General features: G+C 43.3%; 1 protein-coding gene across 6 annotated transcripts in view; it reads right to left on the reverse strand.

The window, feature by feature from the left end:
* Nucleotides 1-24691, reverse strand: part of LOC147048766 (plexin-A2-like) — a 43818-nt gene extending 19127 nt beyond the window's left edge. For 5 of the 6 annotated variants that reach the window (XM_085923965.1, XM_085923968.1, XM_085923969.1 and 2 more), the window contains exons 1-8: nucleotides 23452-24691; nucleotides 20518-20700; nucleotides 12756-12890; nucleotides 7430-7530; nucleotides 5543-5666; nucleotides 5161-5314; nucleotides 3895-3991; nucleotides 721-835 (exon numbers count right to left, since the gene is read on the reverse strand). In XM_085923965.1, coding sequence (XP_085780091.1) covers nucleotides 721-835; nucleotides 3895-3991; nucleotides 5161-5314; nucleotides 5543-5666; nucleotides 7430-7530; nucleotides 12756-12890; nucleotides 20518-20700; nucleotides 23452-24675 — 2133 coding nt within the window. In that variant the 5' untranslated portion in view covers nucleotides 24676-24691. Of the gene's footprint in view, nucleotides 1-720; nucleotides 836-3894; nucleotides 3992-4348; nucleotides 4356-5158; nucleotides 5315-5542; nucleotides 5667-7429; nucleotides 7531-12755; nucleotides 12891-20517; nucleotides 20701-23451 lie in introns of all 6 variants that reach the window. The other variant, XM_085923966.1, reaches the window with a different exon arrangement.
* Nucleotides 24692-25370: the final 679 nt, after the last annotated feature.

Consider the following 25370-nt stretch of genomic DNA (forward strand, 5'->3'; position numbering starts at 1 on the left):
TACCTTATTTAAACAGGCCAACCAAGAATTCACATGATTAGAATTGGTGCGATATTAGTTTCATTTTTATCTTTTTCAGCCCCTGAAATTGGTTTTTATTTAAACAGACTGGAATAAGTGGGTTGACTTGATCTTCATAAATTGCTATTCTGTCTACATTATTTCTAGTGTTTACATAAGCATTTCTCCACAGGATATTAACAATCTGCCACTGTCATCTATCTCGACGTCTGCTTGTCAACTGCACTAATGTAGACTTCAGTACGTCCCTCGGGGATTACAGCGGCAAATACATCTCTAATCCCAATAATACACGTCCTGCTTGCAAGTTTTCACAATATATTAAAGCCATGCTTAGATCTAAGCAGTGGTATGTTTTTGTGCTATCAGGTTTTTGGCTACATCTGGTGATCGAGATACAGCCACTTCATAAGGTCGATCTGATGTAAATTCAGTACAAATGTATTAAATTCACTCTGTGGCGCCCCCTAAAGGTTATAGAAATTCAGGAGGCGTAGCATCTAGTCAACGTGGGAAGATCGTTTTGAGAGGTTGCCATGAAAACGGCCATGTCATTGCAGTTTAAATTATAAATCAAATACACGATCAACTGGATATTATCTGTCAATGCCATGAGTAGCGAGTTCACAGCCTGTATGGTTTCATTCAGTCCATTTTGGTATTGCATTCCAATGCGCTACAAGCAAGTTTGTGTCGTACCTCTGAAGCGTTGACTCTGCCCTCCTGGAAGGAACAGCTGCTCGGGTCATGGGTGCACATGTTGCGGTATTTACACCAGTGGCAGCGAAATGTGCTGTTTACGCAAGACAGGCACCTGCGGGAGGGACCAAGCGGAATCATTAGTCCGTACAGTACAAATGATGAAAAAATACATTAAAGGAATACAAATCGGCAATGGATGGCTTGATGGATGCACAGCTGTTGAGGGACTTGGGTTTTCTCACCGGCAACACAACAAAGGCTTGGTTGTGCTGTAAATGAACTTATTGCTCTCACATTTGTCTAAATTAAATTGAATTTGCTTTCATGCTTGCGGGAAAAACATGTTTTCTGAAGCAAACAAACAAGAACAAGATCATCAAATCTATCTGCCTGTAAGGGTAACTCAGTCCCTCAAAAAAATGCTATCTGTTTGTTTCACATTAGCGATCACGGGCCAAAATGGGAGGGGGAGGGGGATTTTTCGGACTGTGAGAACATTTGATCGAACCCACCATGTAATAATTCTGAGAAGCAAAACCTCAGGATATAAAAAATATTCTTAAAACCAATGAATGGTAATAATTAGGGTACAGAAACAGGAAGAGTTACCGCCATGCACTCTCACTGGTAAACAAACTGCATCTCAGCCTCTGGCTAGCGGATGTCACGGCGGGCGATATGCTTCAGGCATTACGCCAAACTAGTTAACTCATTTGATACGGTGTCATGCAGACATCAATATTGGGTCGTACAAAAAGGGGATAAAAATGGTGTATTGCAAGAACAACTTCCAATGACATTTAAGCAGCCCCTTCTGGGAAATTACAAATGTCATTGGTGTTCTGAGCACAGCACAATCCAGACTGTTGACAAATTAAACTAATATGATACTGTTTTTTTAATTGCTGTGTATAATAAATAATTGTTAGTTTGTTGCATCATCTATGACTGCTGCCCTGTGTTATTACTTTTGTCCTAGCTTTGACAGCATTGCCATAACCATGACAGCAACATGGCCTAACATCAAAGAAGAAGACTATTTTCACTCTGACCTTGATGGTTCGCCTCCCAATTCTTGTAAACCTTCACGTTATCATAAACAACATGGACAACACGCGTGGTCGTCATTATCAGTCCATACGCTTCGCTTTTAAGAGACATCAATTCGGAGACAGGTGTTTGACTCCCACTTTGCTGAATTCGACCTTGAAATGTAATAAAATTGGTGGGGGTTGGAGGTCTATAAAACCACAATGGGCTCTGCAATGCTGCAGCTCCAAGCCACAAACGCCAATAGCCGCCGTATATTTATTGTATCGTCATTAGCTGCCGGCGGGGCAGGCAGTATGGCGATGGGAGAATATGAAATATGCTGAGTACAGACAGAATACGTGTGGCAAGAGGTGAGAGACTTCTTTTTGAATGTGTGTGGAGGTGAGGTATTAATAGGCCGCGACTGCCAGGGTGCTGCGGCGGCGGGATTATTAATGACGGGATGCTGCGGGTCTGGAGCGCTGTTGGATGTGAAATATTCATCACGGCGAGTTCGCTAGGGTCAGTGCCATGCTAATGAAGGGTCTTGTATGTATGATGAGCTCCCCCATTGCTCTCTCTAATGACTTAATTGGGTATACTCACGTATTTATGTCGCAGTCAAAGAGCCCTTTTGCATCGGCGGTGTGCTCCCCGCCACTGCGGGCTCATTTCACTACCAACGCGCTCATCAATCAAAATGCAACCTCCAGGAGTAACGGTATTGTGTATTCACAAAGCCAGATATTATGAGCTCCCGGCTCAGGGTAATTTATAGAGCAGGGAAAGTTCTGTAAATTGTGTGTGCCTGGCTGTTGACTTAAATCCTAAGAGGGAGGGCATGCAGTGTCGCCTTGAGTTTAATTTGCTCCGTAAATCAGAACATCTCATATCTTTAAATGAATGAAAATTCCATTATGTTCCATTGTTATTGTATATATAGTGTATATTTATAGTGTTATTGTGAGGCTGCCTGATTTCTAGTGAATAATCAGCAAAGGAGGTGAAATGATATCCAAGAAGAGGAAGTGCAATGAAATATTTTAAGGCTGCGTCATTGTAATGAAGCTTTTGGAAAAAGTCTGAAAAGGACTTGTAAATGTATCAGTTCATCTCTTAGTGTCACATTATATGCTCTGAGAATTTCAGAGCAGCCTATGATCTTTTTATACTTTTTTTCCCAAGACTAAAAAAAAATAATAATAATCCTCCCAGAGACCCAATGTTATACATTATGTATTGCCATAATCCATCCATCCATCCATTTTCTACTGATAACCGCAAACTCAAAAAGCCATTTGCCAAGGAAATATCTGCCTGCTTGACTGAGAAACTTTGCAATATCACAATAAAACTGACTTAGAACCATTTTGGCCATTTCACTAAATTCATACCATTTGCAAGGTCAAACATATTTTGAAAATCATACAATAAAAAGAAGAAATGGACAAAAGTAATGCCAAGCATTTTTTTTTCCCCTCGAACTTAAAATGACCTTCATACTAACAATGATTATTTATTTAATGCTGTCGACCAATCTGACTTCAGGTTAATATGTGAACATTTTTCCGTTGATAAGAAGTGTGGTATCATGCTAAATACAGTCCGATTAGCATGATGGCTCCAAGCCAAGACACTCCCTGTGTTTATTGTCTATTAGCATTTCAAAATGTGAACATTTGAAAAAAAAGTCTTTTTTTTTTTTTTATCACTGCATTGTTTCATCTCCCCTCCAGGCAACCAAGCATAGCTAACACTATCTCTTATCTTACAACAAACACAATTATCAAAAGCCAAGCGCCAAAGGGATAAGCTGGGGTACAAAAAAGATGAGAAAATGGCATTTAGTCTAATTATTTTTCAATTTCGGGAACTGAAACTATTGTGCTTCTTTGCTCATCACCAACGACATTATCTATTTGTTTCTATTTAAATCTGTTAGACGTAAGACGGTTAAAATCCCAAACAAGCAGGCTGTGACAAATGCATCATGTTGACTAAAATGGAAGCTGACAGATTGATTTAGCTCAAGAGTTTATCTAAGAGTCTCATCTTAAGCAAGAATCAGTGCATCAGTGGCCTAAATGAGCTTGCCTGCTCTCCCCATCGAACTGAGCAAACGCAGGTGTGTGGACTCACATGTGATGCGTGCTGCAATTGTAGAACTTCACCTCCGTGCTGGCGACCATTTGACCCGTCTCCTTGGAGTTCAGCCTTAACTCCACGCCGGCCCAGTCTGGCAAAGGAGAAAGGTTTTTGCTCTCAAGTGGCATGATTAAGATACGTTTGTCATCCAAATACAAATGAAATTCAAATGCATATTATGCCAGGGCAGTACAAAAGTATAGCTTGGCTACTCCTCGGCATTGTGATCTTAACCTCATCGAAGTACAAAAATCCCCCGCGTATTCACATTCACTCATCCCAAATTCATTTTTTTTCATGTTGCGTTAATCTAAAAGCAACCTTGGCTTCAAATCCTCGATGAACTCTAGGCAGTGTCAATCCAGCCAAAAATACCATCAAAGAAAGTGAGGAGGAGGCCAGATAAAAAGGCTAAACAAACAAAAGTCTTTGACTTATCTCTTCCTACCTGCCGTCTGCTTTTCTGCAAGAGCGTAATGCTGTAAGGTGAAAACTTGAGAGGATTACTGCACTCGGAGGACACACTATTTGCATATTAAACAAAAAAATAATAATAATCTCCATCTTTTGTTCATGTCTCTAGTATTAATATCACAGTTGGGTGTCCCAACGTAGAAGTGTGGATTCAGCAAGACTTTAACTTCAGCTTATCAACGCTATAGTCGCAAACACACACACACACACACACACACATGCGCACGAGTGGACTCACTCTCAAGAGAACTGCAGTGAGCATTTTTACAGTCCATTAAAGTTTGCTCTTACTTGTAATTACCTGCCATACACACACACTCAGTCGTGGTTAAGCTTCTTCAAAAGCTGCAACATCACCAAGGAGTGAAAAATGAAGGCGATGAAGTGTTGATGTTACCGCACTGTGGTTGCAGAGTAGCATCTTTTAAATGGGACGTATTCTGTTTTTTTTATTGTTCTGACCCATCAAGTGTGAAATCTTTTTTTAAATCTTTGTCACTCATCTATTTTCAAAAATATGTATGTCTATGATGAGCTTTTCTGCTCTTTGGTGAGTTATGAGGTTAGGTTAAATAAGCCGGTGGTAGCTTCACATAAAAATTATTTATTTGCATTCTGGACAGATATGTTGCTCTGGAGGAATCTCAGAATCTCCAGCAGTTTGACTTCCTCCCCAATCTGCCCCGCCCTGATTGTTCTGTTCAACATTTTTTCAAAATCTAACATCTTCCACGTTCCTCTGCCTTTGAGACAGTCATGAATAACAAATACTTCATTCAAATGCACCTTGTCCTTCTGGTATCATCGGGACCTCCTTCCCATCTGGGGACAGACACATGACCCTGTTGCCATTGACGTGACCCTCCACCTCGGCCTGTTGCCCAAAGGAACAGGTGATTCCTGCCGAAAGATCGGGAACGTGGTTCACCTCCAGCAGCAGCTAGGGAAAAGGGAAGACACGCCACAATTAGTCAATAAGCTCATCTCGCGGTACATCAAACCAGATTGTGTGTGAAATCTAGCTGTTGTACTTGAAATTGCATTCTGGAAACTCACTTACATCCGGATATAATACAAAACACGTCTTCAATCGGAGTGTTTGTTATTTGAGACTACTCAAGTGACAACACCGGTAGTCTGGAGGACAGAAGATGAGAAGTAGACTTACTGGGACGCTGTGGGCCGATACAGCGATGCTGTCCGGGTGAGCGATGACTTTCACGCAGCGATCAATGTCGGTGTTGAAGCGGTAGGCTTCGTCTGCCCTCAGACAATGATCCCTCCTTGAGCACCTGTACAACAAAACAATAGTTTGATACATCATCTAGATCAGTGGTGCCCATCTTTTTTCGTGACGTTCTAATTCATACGTTTTTTTCGAGGACCAGTGACCATTCGCTGATGGAAGTTTTTAATACACGTGGATGTTGTTCCCCAGTAGAAAAAGCAAGATGCATTATTTGCATAAGTAAGCTGTTTTGAACCTTCAGGCAGCTTCAGACATGAAGAGGTCGGTTGGACTGAAGCACAAGAACAGCATTTAAGACAAAAGAACAAGAGTCTCTGAGCTGCACTGCTCCATCGTATCACCACACTGAGAGTAATGTGTTGTGACCGTACACGGTCACATCTTTAACGTGCAGGCGACACTTTTCAAGCTCTCGGGTGATCCCAAGGGTGCTCAAGTAGCTCATACGATTCCGCTGTAATTACAACGCTATACGAAGGTTGGAATGGAAAGGCGTGGATAACTCCGGACCTCTCCAGGGAGGCTGTGAGGAGCATCCAATGTGGGCCCGTGACCGTTCATCAGCTCAAGTGCAGCCGACAAAACAGTCTTTTGATGTTGCCATTTGATTCATCGGGTTTTGTCTGATGAGGTCTATTTGTTCCATTGTCCTTGCCAAGCATGCCCTCAGCAGGTGTCCATTCATTTATAGACAAAGCCTCAGAGTGAAAATCCTCCAGAAAAAAATCATTTTATTTTTGTATGTATTATTTAGTCATATGTAACTGTTGGAATGTAGTGCAAAAGTGGCTGTGTGAGAATTGCTAAGAGACTAGAGAGATGGTTGGATTCCTCTGACAAAGTTAAAGTGGCCTTGTTCTGCCCAGTGATGGATCACAACTCACTTGAGAAAGCAATTTAGTGATAAGTGGACAGCATTAATTCATATAATTAGACATGGCAGGAGGCAACAGGGGAAAAAAAAACGAGTTAATTTAGATTAAAACAAAACATTATTTCTCTCCTCTAAGGTCAGTGGTGATGCGACAACTCTGAAAGCTGCAATTTAAGTGACGCCGATCCTCATCGAGATAGAACTCAGAGAAAGGCGCACATCACCATGAAACGGTGCTAAATCCCCCCCCGGCTCAGGTCAGCTTCAAACATTGCAGGCCGTTTTACAAAACACAGGCTTTTAATCTCCTCAATCCCCCATGCTCCATATCGAGGTATTATGCAACCTAACCTGGGGGTCACATAATTAAGATGAGAGAGATAAGCTAGCTCTGTCGGATCCAAAATGTTCCCGCGGGTATGCTGAGGTCCCGTTGCGATGGCCCGGCTAATCCCTGACCACCCCCCCCCTCCTGCCCACTACACCAACACCAGTTGTTCCAGACAATAATTTTGGAGAGGTCTAGACCTAGTACTAAGGTCTCAGCTTGACATAGGTCTAAGGTCTCAGACCAGAGCAATGTCTTAGCTGAGCAGCTATTTAAACAACATGTTGGCTCTAGTCTAAGGGTTTGGGCTAGGTCTAACGCCAAGGACCAGGCCGTAGACTGTGTAAGGACGAATTTAAGGTCTGCGGTCTAGGACAAAGACATGGTCTAGGACCCGGGATAGCACAGTATTTCCCAACCCTTGTTCAATCAGTCATTGGGTTTTGTGGTCATGGGAGACAAATCTCGTCATTGTCTTTCTCAAATAGTGCAAATCACATGCTTCCTCTTATTTGTAATATTTCACTGGAAGTTGGTTAAATAGCAATGTTATGCTTTGAATCGCTTGGAAAGGCTGTGTGTGTTTGTGTGCATGCCGACTCACGTGTTGTGTAGGACACACCAACCGCAGTGAGGGTCCCCAGAGCTCAGGCATTCTGCACACGTTCTGTACTGCTCGCAGGCCTCTACGGGGACCTGGGATACCTAAAATTAGAAGGTTGGCAGAAAAAAAGAAAAACATGTTAAATCAACTTTCTTTGCCCTCAGCTCTATTCTGAAGAGGTCAATGTGGTTGTGGATTTGTTTTACTGGCAAAGACAAGTCACGCATAAAAAAATCAGATGAGTTGAAAATTAATTCATGATGATGAATTCATTTTTCGGTACTATTCCACATGTCAAAATAATTGCTCAGCTAAGACATTGGCAAAACAATCACGACTTATTTTTAACAAGTGTGCTTTTGAAGGGTTGTTTGTCTATCTGTGCCGGCAGCCTGTTCAGAGCGTACCCTGGCGACTCGTGAGGCTAAGCGATTCAGAAGATGAACGAATGAATGAATGAATGAATGAATGAATGAATGAATGAATGAATGAATGAATGAATGAATGAATGAAATTTAATGCCTGCCCTTCTTGCTGTTTTCTCATAACTTTATTTCTCACTTTATTTTTATTATAATGTATTTCCTGAGTTTTCTGCAAATAGCTAAGATGCAAATAAATGACACTAGCAACAATCAAAAAGTCAGTTTTCCGTATATAACGTTGTTTTCATGCACTGTAGCAAAGCAAAAATGAACCTGGCAAAAATCCTTTGCGGAACAAGACGATGGAATTAAGGATAATAGACACAGGATGCCGCTCCAGGCTTGCATGGTTCACATGTACGATGGCAAATCAAGTCTGTCTTATATTGTGTACTGTAACCATGGAAACAAAAACAAAAATACAGCCAGCACAGTAACTTAAACCAAAAAAAATGTTATAACCCCAGGCAGGGGAGCTCTTTCTTGACTTGACACGGCCTTGCCAATGACTCGCTGTAAAAAGCCAGCTTTTCAAGGTGGGCTTGCTTTGGAAGCCCACAGCAGTCATTCAATGAGGGGAACAAAAGAGAAAATGCCTTTTGTGTTTCCTGGAAAAACTCATTTTGACCCACCTGAAGGGTTGGAATCATAAGCATATTTAATAGACGGCAGATGGCGCTTTCATGGTTGAATTCTTATATTGCCGCACATTCAGGCTAGTATGATGTGCTGTAGCCGCCCTAACAATGTCATGTGTTTGGTCTCAATTGTCAGAGCGGAAATGGGGAAAATAAAAATTGTTTTGAAGCAAAACCACCATGTGCACCATAAAAATTCACTTCACAGATTAGGAGATTGGTATCAGCTCTTCCCCATGCTGAGCCGCTATTCTTTCCAGATCTTTTTCTAAATGAAACCACGGCCTTGACGTTTTGAGTCCGCCGTGTCACTGCGCCTCTTGGAAATAAATCGGTTTTATTCAGACCTACATGGATGTTTTATATAAGTGGTTCTCAAACTGGGGTCAAGGGCTCCTTGGAAATCTGTGGCTTAGGGGTCAACACAAATATTTTTAAAATGATATTGTCTCTCAAAAGTGCATACTTAAAATGCTGTTTTTTGCAGGTTTTTTTTTTAGAGAAACATGGATTGTTTCTCTAAAAAAGTATGGAGCCTCTATAACGAACACTTTCAAAATTGGCAACTTTTGAATTCCTAAGGCATTTAGGGTACACACGTTAGCTATGTTGAATAGGTGTTATAGATTATGAGCACAATCATTCGATCCATGAACCAAAACGTACAAGAAGCATTGCTGCTGTGCCTTCTATGGTTTGTACACTACTATGTTTTTCTTTTTGTTTTTTTTTACCAGCCTACACCACAACAACTCTTGTCATATTCAACTGCGTCAGACTGCTATGTTGAATCCCTGGACTCCTCGGACGATGCAAACTCATTTTGTTAATGGAATGAACCAAATGGGTTGTGAACTGCTGAAAAAGAGAGAGAACGTTGTGTGGGTGTGTGAGGGATGCAAGAGCTAATCCGTTTTGCCAATGCGGACCTGAGAAAGCGCCCACTTATGCTATTAGCATACCGGAGACACTCTAATGCACTCTTCATTTGTGATTGCTTACATCAGGAAATTGCTTGCATCGCACGTCTAGCCCAGGAATAATAAGAAAGCAAAATAAAATAAACGGGTGCCTTGCTGGCTTTATATGCAGAGGAGCACAACTGTCGCAGCGTCCAATGGGCTGTTTACCGTTGTTGGTGCAAGCAGTCAGTGAGCCCTTGCCAAAAAAAAGAAGGTTTCCGTTCAAAGTATTCCGTTGTTTGAAAATATGATACATCTTCTAGCTTTATTTTCACAATACGTCGAAAGTACAATAAATTTGCCCAAAGTTATTAAACCAGCAGAATCTCATAATGGGTCCTTGGTATCACACAGTCGCCCTTTCTCTTCTGATACCATCTAAAAAGTGGCTACATTTCGGGTGGATTTAAAGCCCACATTGAGAGTCTGAAAGGATGAAAGGGTCTTGTGTTCCTGTAATAACATGATCATCGATAGTGCAGAAAATGATTTCAAACTGCCTGGATCATTTTAAGTGAAGCCGCGCAATTGAGAACTGCCGTCTTGTGACACAGATTTCTCGTTCTAACATCAGTTTATTGATACTGTCTTGGGTTTCATATAAATACCTCCGCGCATAAAACATGATACAGTGAATCCTGACGCAAATAGCAACAACAGGCAAATAAATGAGCCCCCTTCAAAAAAATGTTGCCCGAGATTAAACCAGTGATGTCTCGATCAAGATCTGATCAGATATTTCTAAGGCGTGTTCTTTTCAATAACAATTCGATACCAATCTACCCCCTGCCACCAATTTTTAATTCAACCCTAAGGTGTGGAAGGAATCAGGTATGGATTAAGAGGATTACTAAAGTCTTTTGTTGCACTTAAAACACATTCAACAATAGTGTTTAGCTGTTTTTTCCTTTCGTCTCTTGTGTTCGACATATTGGACAGGAGAGGACACGGGAAGATGGATGCCACTCTGGCATTACCATTTTGCCAAGCATACTCTGAGAGATTGCCCTGGAAAGCCCCTGCAGTGCCGTCTGTGATATTTAAAGAGGCAGCCGTCACTTCATACAACGGCGGCGTGGTTATTGTGTGCTATTTTTTTCTTCCAATGTGATCAAACTGGAAGCATATGGTGATAAGCTGAACCGTTGTGAGGATCTCAAGAATCATCTCAGGATGATGTTGGGTTTTTTTTGCGGCCGTCGACGCTCACGCACCGAACGTGTTCGACTCTCACGCTTTTCATCATAACGCCAACTTTCGGCAGGAGACGGGCGAGCTCATTGTTATTCGACGAGGGTCGGCTGAGCTCAACCAAATCTACTCGCGCTTCCCTCCTCATTCCACGTCTGCATTGTTTGGCTCACAGGGATCCAAAAAGCTCTCATCTCTGCTGGAAATTGCGGGCTGGTGGGGAATCAAGGAGTGAGGCGCTCTCCCCGGGAATTCTGTAAGCAAGCGGCGGGAGAGTCTGGAGGGAAAAGATGGGATCGGGGTTTCAAATCTGGCGTAGGGTTTCAAACCAGGTTTTAAAACCAGTCTTTCAGACCAGTGAGCTTTCAGGCCAGTACTAGGAGAAGCGCTTCAGAAAATGGATGGGTGGCAATCAGGGTTCCAAATTAAGGTTTCATGTCAGGATTAGGTTTTAAACAGACATTTTAAAAGAGACACAAAGTGTTGTAATTTTGAGAGAGAGCTGGTGGATGACTTCTGGCTTGTTATGCATCTTTGTCGGTGCTGTGTGGCTCTCTCCTCCAAGGAAGGTTGCATCTCTCCTTGAACGACCGGTGCTCATCAATAAGTGATGTCTCTCCAGTCTATCGCAGTGAAGGAAAAGCTGCCTCGATTTGTTGTAGAAGACAGAGCCCGACAAAATTCTGTAGGCATCTGCAACCTCGCGCTCCGTGCAAAAGCTCCATGCTTGCTAATAGATCCCCAGCACATGTTGACATTTGAAATGTTGACTTTTTAAGACAGCAGCGTCTCATGAAACCAGTTAGTAACCAGTCCATGCCTAACTAGAGCAGTTGGAAAAATGACTTTGTTGACAAAGACACCAGCTGTGCTTTTGTAAACAAATCCTCTCCGTCCGCAACCGTGATGATAGTGGCAGCTGTTTGTTAGCTAGCAATGAATATTGAATTCAATTCATTTGAGTTTGGCTAAGTTCATTTCTTTGAACCAAGTCATAAAAGGTGAACTGTTAAAAAAAAAAAAAGATTCTTCCCACAGTATTTCGCGGTACACTACAGTTGTTTGATTGGTATCAGGCTTACTTGGAAATAATATCTCCTCTTAACCAAAAAAAACTTTGTGAAGGCCCTCTACAGTTCTGCGAGACCAAAGCGCTCACGAAGCTTTTCATGGCTGCAACGGAACCTAATCCCATTTCACGTTTCCATTCAGCCGCCAAATAATCACTTGATGGCAGTGGGAAAGTGATTACCGCCGCTTGCTCGCTCTTATCTCCAGCGAGTGCGGAGAATATACAATGTACGACGACTACAACAACAACAAACGCGGGCCAAGCCAGGGAAAGTCAAAGGGTGTTACAAGACGCACAGAAAAAACTATAGTGCTTTACTATTGGATGTGTGTGCCTACGTTCGTGTGTGTGCTGCGTACAAAAGATGCAAGCACTCTAAGTCGATGCGCATGGATAAGTAATTAGAACAGCGGCCCATCCCGCTACACACAGCTTGCATCTTTAACAATTCCTTCTGCAACGTGTCCTGTTTGTTGATCTGTCCCACAGCTGGTAGGATTTGAAATAAATTCCTATTTTCCGAGCTCTCTGTATGCCGATGCCCAGACGTCTGTTAGTTTGTAATGTTCACCCTTTTTTCAGAAAGCTCCATCCATATTGGATGGTGTTGATTTTCTGGGCATATTAAGGCACCATATTTATCACGGTAGATTAACACGTCCTCCCCAAATTGGAAGTTGCTTGAAAAAAGCTTTGGAAATGAAAGTCTTTAAACAGATGATTTCCTGTTCAGTTTCGTCAATGTGCACTTTGCACTAAGTGTAGTGTGGAAAGACCTTAATGAAATGTTTTTGCAAAAATAGATACTCGCCACTGCTTTGTGTCTATCAGTTCCCGTGGAAAAGGCTAAAAGTCAGTCAAGTTAAGTTAGTTCTTCTGTGGAGGATTGCTGTATTTTCATTGTAGAGGTATGAAATTTGACTCATTTTAGATTCAGTCCCACAAATCTCACATAGACACCTTTCCGCACATGTTGCAGCGTGTTCGCCAAGGACTTGAGTTTCAGTCCAAATGGTTTCCATATGTTTTTTGCCTCACCTGATTGTTGGACATGATGTAGAGCGAGGTCTTGTCCAGAGAGAAGGCCATGTCACGGAGGACAGGGTCGTTGTCCTTCGTCACAGTTAGTGTCTCATACAACACTCCTGCGTCCAGCGGACTGTCCACTCGGATCTGGCAAAGAAACGCAACACTTGTCACCCGCCAATTCTGAGATGTTGAAAATCTAAGCTCTTAACACACATAAGCACGTATAATGACTACCTGATCCGATGAGCTTCGACAATGCATTTGAACATATTGAAAGGAATTCGCTATGCTCGATTTAAATTAACCCAAAATGTTTCTTTTACCCCTGATCACGCTTAGGGTTTCAAATTCAAGATTGAAGTCAAGGATAGGGTTAAGTTTTCAATATAGTGTTTGAAACAAGTGGTACGGTTTCCAAAGTAGGAGTTTAAGACATATTTGTGCTGGAGTGTGATTTGGGGGGGTTGTAACAGATGCCCGCCAGTGAAGGCTTCTCTGTCTTGTCCAACAAACACGACATGTAATTGCACGGAAACAAATGAAAAGCGCCTGTCTGGGTAATAAGTGGCTTATTGATTGGGGCACGGCTGTCAAAAGGACGCTACATGTGGAGCCTGAAATGCTTGTAAAAGATTTCAGATTGCTGATAAGATGGCTGACACTGCCGTTTTGAACACAGTAAATTCTTTCTTGTCAAGTTTAGATAAATGTTGCTGTGATTTGTGACTTGTTGCAGGCAGAATGGTGCCTTCACAGATGTGGAAATTACCCATTCCATGTGCACCCACATAGCATGAGTAAGAATTAGTACGGTAACTAAGTATTTGTACTTTACTTCCCACCACTGGAATGAATCTTGATGGATGTAACAAAGAAACTCATTATCAATGCAATCTGGAGTTAAAGGCCTATTTAAATTCGTGGCAGGCTTCGACCATTTGATGCAATTATAGTGAGGATGCATTCATTTCTTAGGCATTTTAATTAGAAATACAAAAGGCCTGACAACTGTGCTTGGTGTTGCATGGCGTCTGCATCGTGATTATGTCACTCCTCCCAGCATGCCCCTGGACCAGAGTGTCGGCGCCAACCCGAATCAAGGCTTTGAATGTTCGCCAAGGGTGACATGCAGCACGCCGCAGCGGTATTCTCTGAATGGGGACAGTCAATCAATACCGGCTGATTACATCATTGGATCTCCTGGGCTTGCGAAACTTCATCAATCTATCATAGCTTACCATCTTCCAGCTATGCCAGCTCCATAAATCCGAAGCCCGAGAAATGAATATTTCCCATGGGAAAATTGATTCAAAATTCCAACAAATTGAAGATTTACTAGCATCTTGGACAAAACATTATGTTCACCCCTCAACTGTATACCGGCGAAAGACTTAAGTATCCTTCTCAATAGATTTAACCTTTGTGGTGTGATGGCCAGAACCAACTGGACTCGCCGCTAATGCCGCAAAACCTGAGCGGAGCTTCTCGTCTTATCCTCTCCTCCCAGGGCCTCACAACCGACGGGACTATATATATTTAACCCATGAATAATGTCTAAGCCGATAACAACCGCCACTTCCTTCCTGTGAAGCGCATTCCACTGCAGAACCTGCAATAGATATACACAGCCCGATTAGCATGGCTTCCACAAACAGATCCGCAACCTGAGCCTTAAGCAAACAAGCTCCATCGTAAGGTTCTCTCTCTGGGCCAAAGAAAACGCTTTCCAGACTTCTAAAATGTCACTTGAACTCTGTCGTAAGTGCCAACCTTCATGGGAGCGACCCAATCTATCGTCTACACCTGGGATTCATTACGAGATTAATTTGCGGCTAAAACTGTTTTTCGGGATGGGCGTGAATAAGCCAAAGCAGCTCTGATTTAAGTTTATCTGGCAAAGGCTGAAAAAATCCCTGCAGAAAATGTCTTTGTGTGGCTGTTCATTGTGTGAGCGCAAAACACAGCTGACAAACAAGACGTATGGATGGTGGTGACCCAGGAGGCCTGAAGCTCTCTGTGTGACCAATCAATGCCAATCTGTCTCATTAACAAGGCACTTTCTGTCTGTCTGTCTGTCTGTCTGTCTGTCTATTCAGACTTAAGAGGGTATATTTGCTCGTCCTCCAATAGTTTCTCTCCAAAACCTGCCAATCATTCCACACGAATCGATGCACTGAAGATCAGAGACGAATGTATTCATGTAGTATATTATGAATTGAAATGCCATTCATTGATTCCAGCCACCAAAGACATTACTTGCACAACGAAGACCTTTTGTGACCTCTGCCAACAACCCATGGTAAACATACACAATGTTTCACTTCAACATACTTCCATGGCCCCAATTACTGCTTTCCTAATATCCAGGCTTTGACTGCATCTTGTGACATCTTAGTGCAGTCAAGAGTTCAAAAACCATCAATAGTTTTTCAGTGACTAGACTAGGATAGGTTCGACTAATGCTTCTAACTAATGGTAACCTCACATTTTCCGCCTGTGTGAACAACACAGACTACATTACCGGAGATGTTTTGTCTATTAGGTCATACTGTACATGGATATGGAGGATAAATGCAGTGTTCTAACAAGCTAGAATGATGTGCCAAGCATTTTGCGGTTCACGTTACAACTTTTTTGGCAGCGGCTTTCTGGATGAGCTAAGGCTCCCTGATTGCAGTTTGACTTCACACGGGAAGCAGCGAACACATCGTCGCCTGCCAAGGCTGAAAGGATGGGCGAGTTGTTCCCAAAAATTCCTGCCATCAATCCCGCTGGATATTCCTGAACGATTTGCGTCCCTAAACTCTAAATTACATGTTGTCATAAGCGCTGGAGGTAGTTTACAATTCCCTCTTTTGTTCAGCGACTCTATATCTAGCAAACTACATGCTTTGCATTCATTATTATTACCTCTGAAGATATTTGCATTTCTGGATTATACACAAAATACACATTTCTCCCAACTGATTTTAGAAGGTGCAGGATGCCTGGGGCCATCAGAGCCACATCGTAATTTAGGATTTTTTTGGCCTTGGAGGAGTTCTGTGCTCATTGCTTTTTTAAAAAAAAATATTATTATTATTATTATTTATATAAATTATAAATGAATTATTCATCCATAGTTGCTGGGTTGTAATGCTTGATAAGAACATGAATCTTTCCAAAGGGCAGTCCCAGTTTCCCCCCCCAGGCTCAAGTCAACATGATGACACGGGCGTGCGGCACCATAAGGTCCAGACAACTGGCCATCTTTAAGGTTGAGTGGCCATGCATATGGTCTAATCGTGGATGAGGAGAGCGCACATTGATTAGCCCACATATCCATCAGGGCCGCACACATGCTAATGAGGATCTAGTCGGGCTAATGAAGAAAGAGGGGGGCGAGGTCACTGAGGTGAAGACGTGTTACATGACACCGCTAGTCACTGACCCGCCACCTGAAACGCAGTCACAAAGCCACGTTGCCACTTAATAAAAACGACTCAATTTTTAACATTCTAACCCATTAGTGAAATAACCCGGATTGGGTAAAAAAAAATTTAAAAATCACAGCTGTGCTGACTTTAATGAAAGAGAATAAAAATATTGGAACTCTTGGTCTTTGAGCTTTACTGGATGGGAAGTCATTTTTCAGTCAGTTCGTCTTGACCTCAGCTCTGTGGCTAGTTTCCAAGTCATCATAATGTAATTTCTACTACAACTTGTGTGGCTGGATGCTCTGCTTCCAGGAGAACATGCTTTTCCTGTTGCCTGTTTCCTGTCCTCCTCCACGCCAGCCCCCCCAATCTCCAATGAGTACCATTGTTTGCCAAGTTCCCAAGGCCCACCTACGACGGCAGCAGAACAATACACGCTACTTATTTTTCGCTCGATTGCAATGCGGTCATGGTCCTCCATTAGTGGGACTGCGGACGGGAGATGGCGAGCTTGGATGAAAGGACGGAAAGAGTGGGGAGATGGACACTGTCCTGTATTTTGAAAAATTGCCTCCTTTATTAGCAGCCTGCATTTCGGCTCCACCGGGTCATCTGAAGACAATCCACTTGGAGGCTTTTTCTCCTCGTTATGTTCAATCCTGCCAATTTTGGCCCCGAACGCCAACATCCCAGCTCACCTTGGCAACCGTCGTATCAATAAGGCATTTTGTCATTTTCCCATTCATCCTTGCTGTATTTTAGGGTGCTGTAATTTTTTTAGTCACTTGGACTCAATCCTCCTAAAAACGACAATTGACTGGTCCATTTGTATTGCATCAAGTACTTTATATTCCTAAAACAGGAACTGCAATGCTAAGGACAGCTGCTCAAACGTTCAATGCCGCGTACGCATTAAACTTGAATGATTCTAAAATATTCTGTGCTTGTAACAACCGGAAATGTTGGCGAGGAGCGGGAGGGGACCACATTAGTACGCTCGCTACATGTTAGCGAGGTAGCGCTGCGCATACCGCTGAGGTCCCATCAGACTTCATTGTGCTGCGACACCACGTTTTCCCCTCAGAAAATCAATTCCGCTCAACGGCCCTTATGTGCTGGGGCTACCACAGGTTAAGTCAAAAGAAGAGCTATTTTGCTGCGTTTGCCTTCAGAGTCCCTGATTGTGTTCTTTTCATTTTTGTTAGTATGGGGTATTTACGTATTCAAACATCCATAAAAATATAATTTACATCGCCAGGGTTCATATCGAGTGCATATCAAGTCGTACCTTGACTTAAGAGTTTAATTTGTTCTGTGACCAATCTGGCAAATTGATTTACTCGACTTTTGTAGTGAAGTGTCTGTGAATCGGCACTGGGGCTGAGCAATTAAATTCAACTCGACATCACAATGTAGTAGAATGTCATTTTCAAATCGTAAAAGCTGCAAAGTTTTTTTTTTATGTTGAACTAAAAACGGATATGCCTCCACAAGTAGCGCCGGTGGGTGCTGAAATGCCACAAGTGATGGCTCAGCCATTTTTGGTGTCAAGTTTCAAGTAGCATTGGGAAAACGAAGAAATGTGCTGTTAGTCACTCAGCATCGATTTAGCAAAGGAAACTGCCACTTCCCCCAGGAAGCCGCGCAATTTTCCCTTCGATGTGTTCAGCGGCTCTTCCAGCTGTTCCAAATCATCATTAATCTTCAAATATATCAGTGAAGTCATCTTTGGCACATTCCCAATGGATCTTGTGAGAATTTGTTAACATGTCTCACTGCCTCTCAAACTGGAATCCCTCTTGTTAGAAATGGATAACCAAACTCTAACACTGGGAATAATTTTTTGAACGATCTTTCAAAATATACCTTTATAATTCTCAGAATGTTTTGATGCAGACCGTGTTTATTTTATGATTACACTATGCTTGCTGCATAGTAAAAAAATGTGCACTGCACTGGTCTGCAATTTCCCAGACTCCATTCACGTCCCTTCTTGGCTCATATTACCGAGCCAGCAAATGCAACACCAGCAAAGCCGGCCCGACCCGATGACGGAAACGTCCTGTTTTACGCGCAATCGTAATGACCCGCTGGCGAGACGATGATGGATACATCCATACGCTTTTCATGGAGCCGCTGACGCTTAGCCCCTGTGACCTTTCAACTCGGCGACACCCTCCCCGTGACAAGCTTGACCTTTGCGGTGACCCTGCCGCAGTGGCGATGTTTTTTATTGTCATGGCCCATTTCCATTCCGCTTGTCCATTTGGGCCCGACGGATTGAGACTGGAGAGGTGACCCCTGAGCCCCCTCGCCCTCCCCCTATGCTCCACGAAGGCTCCTGGGAGTCTGAATCATGGCTGTACATTTCGCTGGTGTAATAAGACACGTTGGCCTGGATAGACTCACACGCGGAGCACTAAAAATGAAATACTCTCACAGAGGCAGCTTTGAAAGACAAAGAAATAGAATAGAGCTGACTGAACATCTCGAGTGCCTTGAGGCTTCAAGTCCATAATGAGATTCTGGCTCTTATTCTGGGTGTTTAAACAATAAAATCTTATTAGGGGACATATTAGGACGGCCCGGTGGGGCATTGGTTGGCACATCCACCTCACAGTTCGGCGGTGCAGGGTTGGATTCCGGCTTTTTCCTGTGTGGAGTTTGCAAAGAATCAATAAATAAATCCCCTGAAACTTTTTTATGTTGTCATTGTGTGCTGTATACTGGAAAAAATAGTGTGCTGAATTTACCCAAGTTTAGTTTGTCAAGTGGTCATTCATCTGGCTTTATTTTTAATGTAGATGTACATATATTCTATTGAAAAATGTGATCACTTGGTTTTATCCCCCACGATCCTTACATGTCATTTTTTTGTCAGTCTTTCTTACTATTCTACTTTTCTGTCCTAGTCTCTCCCAGTCCCACTTGTCTTTTTCCATCACCCAGTCGGCGTGTGTGTTGCGTATCAGACAGACTGCTACTTCCAAAAAGACCGAGCCCCCCCTTGCAGCCCGCCCCCCATCTTCCCCGGGCTAATGTCACAACAGTCCTCTACCACATTTCCTCAGTCAGCTGCCTTGAGCCCGCGAGGTGCCAGCCAGCCTATCCACTCGGATGAAAGCACAGGCCCGCGGGAATAGAATTGGAATATCAGTGGATTTTGAAATGACATGTGATGGACAATGGGCTTAATGGGCTTCATCTGAGAAAGGGGTCACATTATGTCTGTGGGGATGGGGCTGCTTTAACAAAAACTTCCAGTGGTTGGAAGGCATACATTCCATTTTTTCGCTTTGATTATTATGACAATTCAATTACTTTGATTTGTGTATTTGTCATAGATTCCATTTATATTTTACCTCAGGAAATAATTATCTCAAACTGCCACCACTGTTAATATTAGGACTTTTTTTTCACAATTTGAAACAGTTTCCAGATGTCTTAGTTGAAGGTCCCTGACATTTTTCTGTCAAAATACACAAAGAATAGATCATCACAACACACTTAACATCCTCTTGTCACATTCTGGTTGAACACATTCTCTTTTGCAGGGTTCTTTGTCATGCAAATGGTGAGTATGGATTTGGTTGCCCTGACAACCGACGACTGCTTGGGCCCTAGGGCATTGCCTCTGTGTTTCCTGACCACTAAAAAAGTGACAGGCAAAAAAACCCCAAATTCGAGCATTTTTTGTTGTTGTAATGTTTGAAGACTTCTGCAGTTTCAGCCTCTTTCTGGAGCTTCTGCATCCAGACTCCAAATTACACTGACTAAAAACAAGACGTAAAGTGGCTGATGCATTTGAGAATGCACTCTGTGCGTACACTGGTTCACTTTGAGCTTTCGGAAACCCGGCGCATCGTATTGAATCATAGTGCACCAAAGACTGCTGGTACACGCACAGGGTACTCTGACTGGGATCCACGGTGTGCCAGTGCCGGCTGCGTTCGGAAATGAATGGGAGTTCTCTGAACAAACCTAGTCAGAGTCCATAGTCATCAGGGTGAATTTCCAAATGCGCCCTCAGTGACTGCTAATTGTGGAGATTATGGTGTTAATGAATTAACAATGGTTTGTGTTACATTAAAGTGTTCATTAGTGCTGAGACTCGGAATGTATTATATTGCTGCTGAAGCTCAAGGTTGGGTTTTTTTGTGGTTTTTTTAGAAATGTGAGACGACATCATCTTCTCGGACAGCAAACTTTTGTTCCACAAGCAAAACAGACGCAGTGAGCAATGGAATACGATGACAAACAATGCAAGCATACAAGTCCAGGAAATATGGTGGTCAAAAACAGTGCATTGATGAGAGCCACAATAAAATGAAAGAGTCTGACGGCGCTGGCCTCACCTTCTTAAGGCGCCCATTCTTGGTGCCCAGGAAGACCACACTGTGTCCATTATAGGTGTAAGAAATGACCGAGGTCAGCCTCTCGCGACTCTCCAAGTAAACTGTGCGGCCCGCTACCAGCTGAGAGCCCCCCAGAGGTTGATTGATGTCCAGGCCGCCGAAGTGGTCGTCAATGGGGACAGGCTGTGTGCAGAGGAAAGAAAAAAAAAGGGAAGGGCTGTGAAATAATTAAAATGGCCACTTTTTGTGTGCGAGGAAGATAAAAGAAGATGGCGGAAGAGTGAAAGAACAACGGATTGGGGTTGACAGATGTGTGAGAGTAAATGTGAGCCGGGAAAAAGGAAGAAAATCAGCGGTGACGCGTGTGAATAAAAAACGAAGTCCTTCGTGTTAAGCGCTTGGGTTTTTTTTCTTCCCCGTGTTTAAAAACAGAAACTTCAAACACTTTCTCTGCGGCCGTGCTTATCGACTGTGAGTGCTGGCAAATTCGCCATGATGGCAAAGCGCATAAAGTGGCGCACGTTTTGCACCTGTTCCCTGTGATTGTTGAATACTTGATGCCACATCAGACAAAAAGAGCCGTGCCAGAGATGTCTTGATGCTTGATATCATCAAAGAGCACCGCGTGCAAAGCGATGCTGTTTTTTTCTTCCGCTTTGCACGCACCTCAAAACTTTAAGTAGCTGCTGTCTGGATTTGCTAATTTGCTCTCACTACCCCTTGTTGTTGACACGTTTACAACTACACGGGTGCCGAGAAACAGGTTCAATTCATATCAAATTATCTTTCCCTTTTCAATAAAATGCTGTAGTATTAGTCGTTTTTCAAAGAGGATAAAGAATATATTCTTGTGAGTATTATATAAACTGTCTAAATGAATTGCTCCATCATTTGCGTTCTCTATCGTTCCTATCCATTAGCATGTGAGTGGTATTTTGCATTGTCTGTTAGCATTGAGCTAAACAAACCTTCCTAAATCAAAGCTAGGTAGTCGTTTTGAATAATTGTTTCATTGCTAGCGTCATGCTCTTTGCATGTATCGATTTACCGATACAGTGAGACAAAAACAAGTGACAACAGCGATATGGCGAGGGACGATTGTGCTGTACTGTCAAAAATATAAAATTCGAGAAAATACGCATATTTTCAGGTGAACTGAATTTTCTTAAATAGTGAACATCAGCAGTCGAAAATTCATATTGAATCCTATTTACTTGTAAAAACCTTCATCGCTGAGGACAGAGAAAGGGGATTGATTCTTTTTTCTATTTGTCCAATGACATTATGTGCACACAAATTGCCTCTTAGAATTCCATCTGAATTATGCCCTCTATTTGCATCAATTTTAAAAGCAGCTAAGGCATTTGTGCTGAATGCAAGCATCCATCTGTTACACATTATGCAAAAAATAAGAGCACTTTCCGTCAAGTTATTCTAGAAGAACAACACATCAGACATGATTAAATTTGCACTGTGATGTATTCACTAATTCTGCTTTGGCATTTCTGCCTCCCTACCACCACCACCACCACCGCCGCCGCAGCCACCACCAACACATCCCCACTCCTATCATTATGCGTAATGAGTCCGGTGAGTCAGACTCATTCAAAGCACGAGTTGCTGCTTGGAGTAGGGATAAACATGCCTGAAATTTACTGCATAGGAACATTCAATAAGGTGCATTTACTATTAGAAGTTCAAGAGAACCTACTGTGATCTACTTGGTAACTGCAGTAATACATGGCATTTCACTGGTGTCAGATAGAAACCTAAGTCACAGTTTTAAAAAATTTTTCCAAAATTTACATGATTGGTCAATACACACATGGGTGTGCATGCAGTCTGTATTTTGATGTCTTTTCAACTACCTTTGTTGTTGTTTTTCTTCAAAGTACAATTAAAGTATCACTGGTTTTCCAGACTCTAATCTTAGCTATGAAAAAAAGATATATCTGATATCAGCTTCTAAAAAGACATTGAACAAAGCATGTAATTAGACTTGATTGTCGCTCTTTTCCCGAGAAGCGTGTGATGTAATGATAAGTTGTCAGCACCGAGCCATTGTGTTTTATTTAGTCCCTTAGGTTAACGGCACAGCAAGATTAATTATTGCGCTATTATGTATTTACAGCCCACCTCAGCTGCTTTGACTTGAATAACAACCTATTTGTTTGATAGCATAGTAGAATCAAAGTGCACGCTGGAAAGCGGCACAGTAATGGATATGATTGTTTTCATCATTGCTTTCAGCCCGTTCCTGTGAAAGCCCCATTATGCATAATTGTGGCTTTTATGAAGGCGTAGTCACGGACATGTGCGAGAAAGGCACTTTTTTCTCAAGATGAAGAAGAATCCTCGAGAGGTTTTGAGCGGTGCTGACAGGGACACGAGTGGAGCGACGAGGATGAGGGGAGTGGAAGGGGATTAGAGGAAGGTGGGCGTTGGTGGCCAAACCCCTGAATGAAATCAAAGCTTCCTTGATTAGCTCCGCGGGTTGAATCTCCTCCAAGCTCCCTGCACTCTTGGAATCCAGAATCGGACTCTGCCTGTATTTGTAAACATGAATAATCAAAGAGTATATTTCTGTCTATACTGCTTTCCACCATGTTAGTTTACAGTCCTCTGTTGTTTGCCACTTGTGATATTAAAGATATCAAACTAATTACGGATAAATTGATGGTAGGCTTCTCAAGGCTTTACTCTCTGGGGCACCATTGTGTACGTGCCTCAATGCACTCACTCTTTGAACTTGCATACTATTATGAGATGTCAATTTTACAGACTGTACCTTTAAAAATTTATTTGTAGCATATGTAAGGTGCAAAACTTTTTTTTTTTTTAAATATCCCAGATTTTAACCTATTGTGCGTGTGTCTGGAACCTGTGATAAAAACAGTAAGTAAATCTAGATGATAATTGGGTCAGTTCACCTACCGCCTTGGTGCACTGCACGTCCTTTCCCAGCAGCCAGTGCAGCTCCAGGTGTCCTTCTCCCTGGTAGCACGACCGCAGCCTCTCCTTGATGCGCGCGTTAATGTCCTGGATGGTGAAAATGCACAGTGCGGAGTGATCGGACGGATCGTGATACTGCTTCTGTCCCTTGGAAAAGACGGCAAAGAGCACGTCATCCTGAGCGCCGATGTTAAGTGTCTGAGCCAAGATCCTTCCAGCCTTGGACAGATAGGCCGCCTGCAGCAGACGGTACTCCTCACCCCGGTGAAGGCAACCCACTGGAAGCGACACATAGGAGTGGAACTTCTTGTCGCCTTTGCAGAGGCGAATGATGCGTGAGGTGTAGAACAGGTCGTCGGGCGAGCCCCCGGACGGCATTCCGTTCTCCGGCGTCTCCGGCTGGACGGTCATGAAGTAGACAAAATGACCACTATCAAAGCCGTAGATGTAGTAGATGTCGAAATGCGGGACAAGAGCCAAGGTGTCTGAGGGGATTTTGATGAGCGACGAGACAAAGTCGGTGTGAAGCTCGTAGTCGAGCATGGCGGACGATTCCGGGTCTTGAGGCAGCTTGCGGCTGGAGATAGTCGGGAAGTAGTCCTGTTTCCCTCCAACTGCTGTACCGATGTAGAGCGTGGCATCCTGAACCAGGGAGGGAACCACCACCCCGTACATAGTTCCCGACTGTGTGTCGCTGGACAGGTAGTGTTCCTTCTTATGAGTCGGCTCCCCGAGGATGAACAAGTCATCGAGCCTCAAGAGCTTGCAGACGCCCTGGTAGAGGCTACCGCACGCCAGGAGGCGGTTGTGGGAGTAATCGATGAGCAGCAGCTTGTTGACGTTGTCCGTCGAGGCGAGGGGCTCCGAGCAGGGCTGCACAATCAGAGGAGGGTAGCACGCTTTGTTGTCGTACTCGGGCCCCGTGGCGTGGGATACGAGGAGCGTGAGGTTGGTCGACAGCTTGTAAATCCGATTGACGGCGCCGACGTAGAGGGCCCCCGTGGACTGATGCACGGAGAGGTGGTTCAACGGCCACTCTCGCCGCTCCGACTGGAAGATGTTCACAGTCTGTCCGGCAGTTATCTTTTGACTCACGAGGATGAGGGTCAGTAGCCCGAGTGCCCCGAACCGTGACATGACCTTCAGAGGGCCGTGAAGTTTAGTCAAGCGGCCATAAGTCCATCTTTTATGTAAGCACGTTCCCATCCTTTCGGGGCTCCGACCAACCTCAGAGGTCTGCGTGTCAGGTGAAAGCCCGAAAAGCCCGTCGTACTTGTCCAGGTAATTTCACATTCCTCTGAAAGAGAAGAAGCGAGATGTTTTGATCAACTCCTTAAAATGTCCTTGTCATCTGAAGTGTTCTTTGCTTATCATCAGCTGTACTGCTTGTTTTCCCATCTGCTTGTGCTTTATCAGACTCATGATGCATCAAAGAAACAAGCACTCATTTGTTCTAAGCCTCTCATCGTATTTACAAGAGAGAGATTCATGTTCCCCCCACCGTCAACTGAGGAGCTTAATAAATGTGCCACCCCTTTCCGGAGAACTAACCCCTGCCTATTACTCCAACAAAGCAGTCACACAATGTCGCTGCACCCGCCGAGTCTTTTGGTTGCTTATTAAAGCGACCCAAATGTATTCATCATGTGTCCATGTTTGGGGCTGCCTCTTCTATCCCTGGCACCCTGTCATGTTCACTTAAACGGCTGAATCCAGGAGGAATTAATCACTCTCCAATGCAGTCAACATTCCCCAAATTAATCAGCCTCTTTCCAGGGATGGCAGGGAGTCATTAGAGATTCCAAACCAGGCAGCATCAACCCGAGCACTTCCCTTTTTAATTTCATTAGCATATTTTATGTAGCTATCTCCTGGGGGGGGCTGGCAAACAATGCCCCTCA

The sequence above is a fragment of the Syngnathus leptorhynchus genome, chromosome 11, assembly GCF_054491065.1.
Source record: "Syngnathus leptorhynchus isolate UIUO chromosome 11, UIUO_Slep, whole genome shotgun sequence".
Lineage (NCBI taxonomy): Eukaryota > Metazoa > Chordata > Actinopteri > Syngnathiformes > Syngnathidae > Syngnathus > Syngnathus leptorhynchus.